The sequence below is a fragment of the Triticum urartu genome, chromosome 4 (assembly GCF_003073215.2).
Source record: "Triticum urartu cultivar G1812 chromosome 4, Tu2.1, whole genome shotgun sequence".
NCBI classification, from domain to species: Eukaryota; Viridiplantae; Streptophyta; class Magnoliopsida; order Poales; family Poaceae; genus Triticum; species Triticum urartu.
In genome coordinates, this window is record NC_053025.1 from 449,191,034 (window position 1) to 449,203,247 (window position 12,214).

At 43.0% G+C, this 12,214-nt stretch overlaps 1 protein-coding gene across 1 annotated transcript; it reads left to right on the forward strand.

The window, feature by feature from the left end:
• The first annotated feature begins 2,814 nt into the window (after positions 1-2,814).
• Positions 2,815-11,901, forward strand: LOC125551982 (rab3 GTPase-activating protein catalytic subunit). Its single transcript, XM_048715409.1, has 21 exons — positions 2,815-3,125; positions 3,776-3,819; positions 3,916-3,979; positions 4,063-4,177; positions 4,289-4,356; positions 4,716-4,813; positions 5,232-5,403; positions 6,255-6,471; positions 6,820-6,946; positions 7,059-7,168; positions 7,269-7,358; positions 7,579-7,707; positions 7,792-7,925; positions 8,494-8,580; positions 8,657-8,749; positions 8,830-8,901; positions 9,151-9,190; positions 9,382-9,626; positions 9,979-10,156; positions 10,484-10,689; positions 11,121-11,901. Exons 1-21 carry the CDS (start codon positions 2,895-2,897, stop codon positions 11,415-11,417), a joined length of 2,817 nt encoding a protein of 938 aa, XP_048571366.1. The 5' UTR covers positions 2,815-2,894; the 3' UTR covers positions 11,418-11,901.
• The last annotated feature ends 313 nt before the right edge of the window (positions 11,902-12,214 follow it).

Genomic DNA, 12,214 nt, shown 5'->3' on the forward strand with positions numbered 1-12,214 from the left:
AAAGATTTATATATGGAAAGTCCTGTTTTGGTCACCGGAAAAGTTTCGGGTTTTATCGGTAACGTACCGGGACCACCGGGAGGGTCCCGGAGGTCCACCAAGTGGGGCCACCAGCCCCGGAGGCGTGCATGGGCCAAGAGTGGTAAGGGACCAGCCCCTGAGTGGGCTGGTGCGCCTCCCACAAGGCCCAAGGCACAGCAAAGGAGGAGAAGGGAAACCCTAGGCGCAGATGGGCCTAAGGCCCACCCTAGGGGCGCCCCCCTCTCCCCCTTGGCTGCCCCCCTTTTCCCATCTAGGGCTGCCGCCCCCCCTAGGGGTGGGAACCCTAGAGGGGGCGCACCCTCCTCCCCTCCTCCTATAAATAGTGAGGCCTAGGGGCTGCCCAACACGCGATTTGATCTCTCTCGTTGGTGCAGCCCTCCCTCTCTTTCTCCTCATATCTCGCGGTGCTTGGCGAAGCCCTGCAGGATTGCCACGCTCCTCCACCACCACCACGCCGTTGTGCTGCTGCTGGATGGAGTCTTCCTCAACCTCCCCCTCTCTCCTTGCTGGATCAAGGCATGGGAGACGTCACCGGGCTGTACGTGTGTTGAACGCGGAGGTGCCGTCCGTTCGGCACTAGGATCTCCGGTGATTTGGATCACGACGAGTACGACTCCTTCAACCCCGTTCTCTTGAACGCTTCCGCTTAGCGATCTACAAGGGTATGTAGATGCACTCTCCTTCCCCTCGTTGCTGGTTTCTCCATAGATAGATCTTGGTGACACGTAGGAAAATTTTGAATTTCTGCTACGTTCCCCAACAAGTACCTCATTAAAGTCGCCTATAACTGCCCAAGGTAAGCTAGACACACTGACAATGCCCGTCAACATGTTCCATGTCTTGTATCTTTCCGGGACTTGAGCCTCTCCGTAAACAAAAGTTAATCTGCAAGCTGATCCTCCATCATCGACAGTAACATCTATATGATATTCCGAATAGCCAATAACTTCTAACTTTATTGATTCATTCCAAAAAAATTCGAGTCCACCGCTCCTACCAGAGCTACTTACAGCAAAGCTACTATCAAAACCAAGTGTACCAGCAAGATTCTCTACTCTGGAGCCCTCTATTTGGGTTTCAAGGATACATGCTATAGAGGGGGCAAATTGCCTCGTCATATCACGAAGCTCGCGAACTGTCGCGGGTTTGCCAGCCCCACAACAGTTCCAACATATGATATTCATTGCGCTAGGCGCGACCCCCCTGGGAGGCCCGCCAAACGCGCATCAATGTTTTTGTTTGCCGCTGTGTTCTTTCCAACGGGCTTCTCTCCTGTGGATGGACTGGGTTTAGTTCTCTTTGGCTCTTGCTTAGAGGAAGGACTTTGGGGAGCGTCATGCGGTGTGATCAGCACCTTGCTGCCATGTTCTGTAGACGTATATGATTTCTGTTGCATTGGCGCTACCACCAAAGCCACTGCATCCCTCTTCTTAGCCTCTTCCGCCTCTTCCATCAGTATATCATGCTGGTTCCCCCTGCGTTCTTGTACTCCTCATACTCACCTGTGCTCCGCTGAGTATTGGTTCGGCTGCGACCACCGTTAAAGCGGCCTCGGCCTCTGCCCCCTGGTTCCTCTTCCTTCTCCAGGACCGTTGCCAGGGCCCTTAAACCATGTTGCTTTCAGATCCTTGAAAACCAGGGTCTTCGGGTCATGCACCCCATCGCCGCACTATTTGAACAGGCGGCCTAGGTAGCCACAGACTGCACACCAATCTGGTAGTCTTTCAAATTTGAGTCTAAAGATCACACGCTGAACGCCTTCTTTTTTCTTGATCACTAGCGAGACGGCGTTCTTCAGATGTTTAGTCACATCAATCCTCACCCTGACACGGGCAAAGTTTCCCTCAAAATCCTGCGATCTAGGCTCGACATATATGAACTCCCCCACTGTAGCAGAGAGGGCCTTGATCTTGGAGAAAAAGCCATCCGGCAGGTCATGTATCTGCATCCAGATGTCGATCTTAGTGAGATCAATGGTTGAGGGTTTTGTAATTCCATCATACGGGGCCAGAACCACCGCTTTCCCTTTGAAAGTCCACGGGCCCTCTGCCATTACTCGCCCCCAATCGCCGAGACAGGCAAACTGCAGGGTATACATATTTTCTTCGAGTGAGCGTATCTTCACTTCCTTCGCCAGATCCCATGCAACTCTCATGTTCTTGAAGAACCAATACTGGCTGTAAGTCTTCTGTGTGTGAACCCTGGCTATTGCCATCCACCGCGTAGCCTCGACAGGGATCTCATCATCCTCCACGATCACATCCTGTAGATCCTCCTCCTTCAAACCAAGCTCATCCATCATTGCCTCAAGTTCAGTCGCCGTCGTACCTGAGCCAGATGCGCCATCATCCATGCTTCTCTTGCCCGTGAAGATCTCTTCCGCGGGCGGTACTGTCCCCAACGTACCTCCCGAGCCCGCCATCACCAAGACCCTAGAGCCCTGCTATCGGCGAGAGGATGGGGGGCGGGGTAGATCGATCTCAACAGCGGAGAGAAACGCCGCCGAGAGGAAGAAGAAACCCTAACGAGAGGGGGCACACAGCCCACGCTCAGCTCTCTACCGGTCCGTCCATTATTCCCAGTCCAGTGGACCGACATGGACTTCACATTCACCTATACGCCGAGCCCTCAACCAAGGCCCAATACCCGGTCCACTGATAGTACACATGAGCTAATCTTCATTGTCTAAAAAAAAAGAAACGAGTTAGCTTCAACTCGAAACAAAACGAGCTACCTAGACACAGTCTTGGTGCACCGTGGACACGTTCTCTCCCTTGGTGCCCCATAGCTCCAGAGCTGTCGTGCGGCCAGCGCACCAGTACCAAGTTCGCGAAATCTTCGGCCGACGCGGCATGGGCACATCACCCTACCTCCCTCCTCCTCCTCCACTTCGTCTTCCCCCCACCGATCCAACGAGGCAGACAGGGAAACTTCCTCGCGACCCCGCCCCGCCGCCCACCTCCTCCCCCGCCTCGCCGAGGGAGGGGATCGCCGACGCCGCCATGGCCTCCACCTCCTCCAAGCACGCCAAGCACCGCCGGATCGGAGAGGACGACGGCGAGGAGGAGGAGGCCGAGGAGGAGGTACGCACGCTTCTGATGGCTGCTGCTCTCCCTCTCTCTCGACCGTGATTACTATCCGCCGCTGCCGTGCGCTAGCTTTCCAGCTGGGGGCTTCAATTTTATGTACCAAACGTGCGGGTGCTGCTGTTGTTGCGTGACACCGAGGTCACGGTAATGTGACTGATACGGTTGTTACTTGTTATATTTGGTTCGTCAGACCAAGAATTAGAAAACTGGATGTTTCATCACACGCTAATGTGATACAGCTGCTAGAAGGCTGTAAAGAGTTTGGTGATTGGATATTGCCCCGTCAGTCTGAGACCTCAACTAATTGTTGGCCGATTCGTCACCTATGGGAGTCTACTTCTGCAGGTGTATGCAGTTTGATGGGATCATATGTCAATGTGTGCACGCCATTGTGCTAATTAGTAACTAATGGGTAACTGTACCTTTCGGGCTTCGTTTGGTACTGTTGGTCACACCCATTTGGGAGCATGTATCTGGTTTGTAGGATCTTGTTTTCTCAATGTGATGTTTTAATTTTAGGCTTTCTACCTGTAGTTTACTAGACCAGTTTCCTAGATCTTAGAAGTCAGCATTCTGCTTCGGTTGAATATATGTCTGAGTGGTCAATTGTCTCCTGATTTATCATACTTTGTGCATTTGTGCAGCTCGGGCGATTTGATGATTTCACCATTGCTTCATCTTGGGAGAGGTACTCAGTGCTCCCCATTATTAGTTAGCTCATTTGCAGTTATCTGCAAAAAGCCAATTAAGTACGATTGCACTTATGAGTTTCTTAACCATCTAGGTTTATATCTGAGATAGAGGCAATTTGTCGTCAATGGCTAGCAGATGGCCCAAAGATCTTGATGGTATTGCTCCTTCCTGGACCCTATTTGATGCTCCGTGTGATGTATATGTATCTTTGATTTGTTAACTATATGCATTCTTGTAGCAAAAAGGTGCAGAGACTGTGCCTTCCTTTGAAAACTTGTACATGGTCAAGCGTGAACTGAAGCATGGGAAAAGAGTCTACTGTATGGAGTATCATTTTAGGAAATCTGCAAAAGGTGAGAGAAATTTACGTGCTTACTCTCCTTAACAGGTTATGCTGTTATTATTCTCTAAAACAACATTTTTGTTGAATACTTTTGTACTCAGTTACAAATACCTTTCTGTAGGCAAATATTCGTACTGGGATGATGATACACATAGTACACAACTATCCTTTGGAGTAGATGAGTTTCTGGTACAGTTCACTCTCTTGTTGCATACCATACAGATACATGGATACTGACCACACACCATGATACTTTGTTGATATATTAATGAATTGCTGTTCACATTGTACTTATTTGTATTATATCAAATTACCTTGTGAGTTTCCTGGTACAGACATGATACTTTCCCGAGTAAAGAAATTGCATCAAGTTCCTCACAGAAATCTGGAAACCATCATTCTATTTTAAGTTCATCAGCAGTAGCACTCACATTTTCAAATTGTTGCAACAAGCTGTCAAGCTTCCGCATTGTGGAGGCCAGTTAATGCATATAGTTTAGTTTACATAAATACTAAATAAACTAATTATACTTTTTTATTGCTGTCAGATAATTGCCCCCTTGAGTGCCAGCGGTGTTGTTCTTGATGATCCTGAATCAACTAAGCTTTTGAGTTCTGTAGCAATTGCATTGTCTAATTGTGGCAGGTTAGTGACTTTTGACTAATTTATGAAAACTAGCAGTGAATAGTTTATTTGGTTTATCATGTGTTAGAAAAATAGTTTATTCGATTTATGGCCAGGAGAGAAAGTAGTGTATTACTGTTTAGTAGGTTAGCACATGAATATAAGCAGTGATGGTTTATTCTTTGTGTTCCCAAAGCAATTGCTTCAGTTTTTTTCTTTTGCTGTCAACTATCTTTTGTTGCTCGCGTGTTATATCTTTCCGATTAGTGAGTTTACCTTGCAGAAACAAGTAAACTTAATCTATACGAGGGTATATCAAGTCATTCACATTGCATTTGGCACATGCTGTCTTTGCAGTGGTGGAGGGTGTTGCCAGGCCATTGTTAGTTACTAGCATATCCGCTGCCATTTCTTTTACTAACATAAATTTCAATTTTAGCAATTGGCCAGCATTTGTACCTGTTCATGACCCTTCGCGAAAAGCATATATAGGAATTCAAAACATGGGAACTGTATTTACTCGAAGATTTGAAGCTGATCGAATTGGTAGCCAGGTCCCAATACGACTCATGCATCTGGAGGGTTTACATGAGCTATTCCTGTCAAAGTTTGTGAGTCTTCTCTTCAGTTTGTTACTATTATTCTTTCATAAGACCTTACTGGATCGCAGCCGGAATCAGTCTGTTCCTCAACTAAGTTTATCATTACTGAGTTTAGTAGTAGCTTGGAAGCAAGTTACACCACATGCTTCCCTCTGTTTTTGACTTTTTCCACATGTTCATATGAATTTTACGTTGAGTTTTTGTTGCAACTTTGCACAGACATGATCACATAATGTGCTAAAGCTTTTGAAATCTGGAAAGCTTGCTTTATTCCACACATCAGAAGTATACAGCCTTTCTAAAACAATGTTGCATGCAACTGACAACTGTTGAGACACGTAAAGGAAACGAAAAACACCAGCTAACCACTACCTACTCTTAACAATAGATATGATACCCCGTGCGTTGCTGCGGGAACTGGATGCACTTATTTCTTTGTGAGTTGGCAGTATGAAACTTTAGTATTTGAATTAGCAATATGAGAATTGAAACAAAAAGTGCATATAATTTATTATATTTGATTATTATATAGTTGTAAACTATTTATTGAATATGAGTAGCATGCATGGTGCATGTTAAGGGGGTCTTTTCCCATGCATAGTGGCATGATGAGTTGCCATAGTTGCATGTTGAGAGTATTAAATTAAGTGGAGCATGCATGGCGGCATGGTGAGTTGGCATAATTGTGTGTTAAGATAATTGAGTTTGTCAGGATCAACTATTTAGGTATATAGGATTTGTATTTTAAAAATACTACAGTTGCTGTTGTGCAGTAATTATGTTTGTCTATGAATCCTCAATGTCACAAAATTGTCCTGGATTGCTTGTTGCATACCTAACCTTCATTGTTCTGTTTGAAGGTCCTATCCTCAACAGATTTTCCAGCAAAGGTAAAGGTAAACTTCTCGATGAAGCTTACCTACAGAACTCCTGAACATGATTATGATCATGAGGAGACTTTGGATTCTGAAGCTACCGAGTCAATACCAGAAAGTGAAGTTGCAAGCCAACCCAGAAAACAATGGGATGATGATTGCCCTTGGGCAGAGTGGTACTCTGCCGAGGATCCTGTTAAAGGTAACTGCAGCTTAGATCTTTCCGCAATGTTGTTAATAATAACTACTTTCAAGAAAAGATAACGGGAACTACAAACCTTACCATGGATGTATTTATAAGGATCATATCAACCATCATAAGCAAACATGGAACAAGAAGTAATGTGCATATAATATGATATGAGAAAAGTTTTAGTTATCATAAAGACATGGACTATAATAGCATACATATCCACAACCTTTTCCTTTCCTGCTAGTAGTTGAGCGATATGTGTGCAAAGTATTCTGTCAACTCTATTTTACTTTAGTATATCTCACGTTTTGGTTTAGTAGAAGATATGTAATAACACATGCTGGCAATGAATATTAGGTTTTGAGTTGACAACCATTTGGGGAGAGAAAATGTTTGAAGAGAGCTTTGAGATGGCTGAGGTGGAAAATGCTTCGTCGTTTGATGCTGATAGTTGGCTTCTTCAACCAGTGGTGTCACCATACATGTAAGCCTTTTTTGTAAAATCATCTTGATATAAGTATCATATTGTTGTTCATATTTCATGGATTGTTCCACCTCATGATGTATTCCTTTTATTTATTTCCATTCATTTTTAGGGTTGATGATTCTATTGGGAAGTTTGTTGGGTTTGCATCCCAGCTACATCTGCTAGTAAATGCATTTGAATCGTCAGCAGAGGCACAATTTTTGGAAGATTTTGTTGCAGGTTAAGTACTTCATGCATGTCGGAATTCCTTTGAAGTGATGCTAATTACTTTTTGTAGCGTTTTTTTTTCTGATTTTAAATTTGTCATGTTAGGAAGCAGATAATTCAGGCCAAGACAATTCAAAATCTTCTGTTGCTGTGCCTCCACCATCTGTCATTGATCGTGTTATGAAAGATCTTTTCAATGATGGTATTTATACACCCTCCTTTTCCAGTCTACAGATTCTTTAATTTAATGAACCAAAATATAAATGAGCATAATTCGTTTTGGGAAACTTAGGAAAATCTCCTGTCGTATATAATCTTGATTTAAGGAATCCACAATGCTGCACTCGGCTAGATCTATAAACTCAAACTAGAGTAATTCATTTAGACAAAAACCGGTTAAATTACATTTTGGTGTTTCTCAGAGGCTGGAAACTCAAATTATGTGGAAGCAGAAAACAAGTATGGTCGCGCTTTGAAAGGAGCACCTTCAAATTCTCTCTTTGCTCAGTTCTGTTTACATGCATTGTGGTTTGGCAACTGCAATATACGTGGTTCGTGTTCTGTGCTTAATATTTTCAATAAAGCCCTTGTTTCAATTTCATGAACTATATTAATGATTGACTTTGTTATGGCAGCAATAGCAGTCTTATGGATTGATTTTGTGCGCGAAATTCGTTGGTGCTGGGAGGAGTCAGAACGACTACCGAGGATGAAAACCACTTCTAGCATTGACCTCTCTGCTTGTGTAATCCACCAAAAACTACAAATGGTACTTGTGCTAATTTCCTTGAAGCCCTTACTCAATGATATCTTTTCTCATACGAGAATTAGCAGGTTTTGTCTACGAGCAAATGTTACATTCTTATGTTGTCCAGTGTCCACTGGTATTATGTGAAATCGTGTGGGAGTTTATGTTATACATGGAATATTTGTTTGTCTGGTTACTCTGATTAGTAATATGAACTCTAGGGAGTCCCATAATTTCATCACTTGCTTTGCAAACTGCCGTTTGTGAACAGTGGACTAATACACCATCCTTTTAGCCATCTCTTTCCCTTCTGACAGACTGTCAATAAACCACCGAGTAATGTTGGTTTATTTCTCCCAAAATCTCAATTGCACAAATCTATGCATTCCATGAACAGGGTTATATTCATATCAAATTAACACAGCTAACCATGTTCTTTGTTAAAGTGTGCTGTATTTGTATTTCATGGTTCTATTGTGATCTGTAAGTCTGTAACACTGGAGTCCGTGCTACACTTGGTCCTTTTTTGTTTGTAAACAATCTGTTTCCGTGAGATCAGCATATTTACATGATTTTGCCTCCCTGCAAGCTTGCGATATGCATTGAGCGGAAGAAATCATTGAATCGTAAGAAGGATACTGATGATGCACATAAAGAAAAGACTTCAAATAGCATGGTAATATGCATCCATGCCCTTGGTATATATTTGAAGTTAAAAAGGATTTGTTGCTAACATTTCTATTTACGAACAGGCACCTGATAAAATACGTAAAGGATCAGCAGGCGCTGTCCCTTCAATGATGCTGATAAATACATTTCAGGAAATGCATGCTCCATATACTCAGGTTCTGCTTAGCACCACTCTTCTTCAGATTTAACATCAAGATGCGCATACGGCCCCCTTATTTTTCCACTAGTTTCTTAGGATGCACCTTTGATGACAGAAGATATGCATGAAGAAAGGCTCCATGCAGCTGAAGCTTTTGGCAATGCTGTTGTAAGTTCTTGAACTTAGATTACCTTGATTGTCCACACTACTAGTCAACTCTTGTTGAATTTCCATCTAATTTTTCCCGGTAAGTTGTCACCTATATTGTACCCCCCCGTCCCATAATATAAGACATTATTACATCCAATATGTGATTATATTGGATGTAATAACGTCTTATATTATGGGATGGAGGGAGTACTTATTAGTTACCTCAAAATTAGTGTGATGTATCATACCATTCCTATTCTATTGCAGGGTTTATCTGGTCAACTGGAAAGGGATATATTATCTTCCGGTAAGGTTTATCTAAAATGCCCCCTTTCCTCAAATGGTACATGTAGACATAGCTAATTATTACTTCTATCTTGAAGAATATTATCTTACTTCCTGTGCTGTACGAATAATGATCATTGTTTTTGGAAGATGTGTGATTCCTCTTGCAGAATTTCTTCACCTGTTACTAATTAAGCTCTACTGCATGCTTAGATATGTCTGCTTTTAAAGCCGCAAACCCAGATGCTGCTTTTGAAGATTTTATTCGGTGGCATTCACCTGGTGACTGGGTGAGTGAGGACAAAAGTGATGGTAATCCAGCCTGGCCACCCAAAGGAAGGCTTTCTCAGCGTATGTCAGAACATGGGAATATGTGGCGCAAAATTTGGAATGATGCCCCAGCTTTGCCTGTCTCTGAACAGAAATCTCTGCTTGATTCTGTTCGAGAAGGAGAAAAGGTGGGTTGCTCTTTGTTATCCTAAGTTCGTATCAATAGTGATTACTTCATCATATACAACTGCATGACGTAATAAATAGGTTAGAGCAGGGGGGTTCGTGGCAGAAAGTGGGTGTTCAATTATGAAGGCTCAACACAATTACTTGTAGTTGTGTTTCAAAGTCTATGCTGAATATAACAATAAAGAATCATGAAATTTAGTTGCATATGTTCAGATGCCAGATGGAATCTTGAAATTTACTGGTTTTGCATGACTTGAAATTAAACTGGAATAATGCTACATGTGATTACAAGTAACTGCAGATAATTAGCTATAAGTTTCTGACAGAGCTTTGCATATTTGTTATATGCAGGTGGTTCATTACCTTGAAACTTTGAGGCCACAGCAGCTTCTTGAGCAAATGGTCTGCACAGCTTTCAAATCATCAGCTGACATTCTAAACAAGACCACATATGGTGGCTTCAAATTAATGAAGACTAAAATGGATCAACTATATGCTACAATGGCGTCGACATTAAGATCTCTTCAAGGTACATACTTGTTGTACAACTGTGCATAAACTGTAGACTTACATTTTGTTTTTATTTGGGTGGCCTGACATTAGTAGGGCTTGTTCTGACATGAATCTATTGAGCTTTTCTACTCCTGTGTCATTTTATTTGGATAGCTAAATTACCAGTCCAAATAAAAAGGGGACATTATTACTAAATGAAGGAACTGCCTAGTATTATCAGTTCCCTAGCAGATAAAATATCGAACTGATTAGGTTGGAAGCTAGCCAACCTTCAGTTATCAGTGGGTCTCAGGGATAATGGGACTTCTTGCCAGCTTGAATACTTATTTGGTTATTTTAACAGGGAAATCTGACACAAGTGATTTGGCTGGAGATTTGAAGCGACTTTGTCAAGTTTTTGAGCATATAGAGAAGTTGCTGATTTTTGCCGCTTCGGTCCACCGAAAACTTATAGATGCTCCAAGACTGGCTCAATCAATTTTTACTGACTACTTCAATTACTATCTTCCAAAAATGGGAACCAGCCTGGAAAGTATTTGTTATGAAAAGGTAAGTGCTATTCTTCTCGACATTTGCTATCATTACATAGTGACTCTCAAATGACAAAATCAGTACTCATAGATTTGAGGGAAGGAATAGGAGATCAGGAGCTTCACATATTCAGTCCGGTTCATATGCCTGATCGAATTGGAACCCTTATGGGTTTGCTAGTTTATACTGTATATATCCTGCACACCAAATGCCTTTTTTTTGCGGGAACCAAATGCCTTGTTAGCTACAGGTTTCACCTGTTAGAATATCAAGAAAGAAAGTTGGAGGACTAAAATGCTCATATATATTGATGCAGTGGGCTGGGGCCTGGCTGCGATTGCCCTAGCCATATGAAATTTGTTAATGGGTTATTTACAGTACCTGGCCATTGTTTTTTCTGTGAATTTCCATGGTTATATTTCTGATTTCCTCCAAATCTCGTATGTTAGGAGTTCACTACTAAGGAAAAGGTGGGGATGCTTGAAAGGGAGGCTGTATCAAGCCTGTTTCGTCCCCCTACTGCCAATCAGTCATGGAGGAAAGTTTTGAGCATGGGAAATCTTTTGAACGGGCATGAACCAATACAAAGAGAGATTGTATTCTCAGTTCTGGAGAAACTAAGCAACGGTCACTATTCGAGCCCAACTCCGTTATCTACAGACGAACAGATTGAGACACATAGGATGTATATATCTGGTACATCTAATGATCTCTGGGTTGCTTTATCCGTGACATCCTGGGACTGAGATGTTCATCAGACACATGAAGAACAATCATAGGAGTTAGCCAGATGTGTTGATATTGCAGATCTATCAATTCCTGGGTTGAAGTTTGAGTGTACAAGAGAAGCGATCCTTTGGCATGAGAACAATGGTGGTGGCTGAATCGCAAAGCCAATGTTGCGAGAAAATTGAAGTGTCAAGTGTTGACTTGTTATCGACGAAAAACAGTGTGATCTGCATGAGGTGGCAAGCAATTGGATTGTCCAGCGACCGGGATTAAGAAGCCTGGACCATTTTTCCTGATGACGCAGTTGTAGCTTTTGTGCTTGTGGGCATCTGGAGATAATCGGCCTGCCAAGCTCCCATGTGATACCATGATTTACAGTTGCCTGTAAGAACCGTTTGTACAAAGTCTTGTACAGATTGTTTTGTTTACTCACCCTCAGTGTAGTTAACTGTGGTTCCAAGTATTACACCCCCTCCACTGAGGGTGATGGCATTTTGTCCATTTTTTTAGTTGCACTATATCCAAATTGAACAGTACGTAGTAGTAGAACTACATATGGCCGGTGGTGTTGCCTCGTGCCACTGTACATCATGGGGGTGATGTTATGATCAATGATGGCGTTGAGAGTGGCGGGGTTGAGTGGGGGAGGGAGGGAGATCCTTTGTACAAGGGGCGTGTTTGGTTGCCTGCATGCAACCTAACCGGCCCCGTGCGGGATGTGCGTGGCTTGTTTGGTTGGCTGGGCTGCATGCGATTCGTGACCCGCACGGACCTCAAAGCAGGCCTGAGCCTGGTCCGGCGAAAACTGTTGAAT

What these genes read in the sequence shown, in the direction of transcription:
- LOC125551982 (XM_048715409.1), top strand. Translation starts at nt 2,895, where the DNA reads ATGGGCACATCACCCTACCTCCCTCCTCCTCCTCCACTTCGTCTTCCC. An exon ending in AGCTATTCCTGTCAAAGTTT is followed by an intron (nt 5,404 to 6,254) that starts GTGAGTCTTCTC and finishes TTCTGTTTGAAG; the next exon opens with GTCCTATCCTCAACAGATTT. An exon ending in CTGTTCGAGAAGGAGAAAAG is followed by an intron (nt 9,627 to 9,978) that starts GTGGGTTGCTCT and finishes TGTTATATGCAG; the next exon opens with GTGGTTCATTACCTTGAAAC.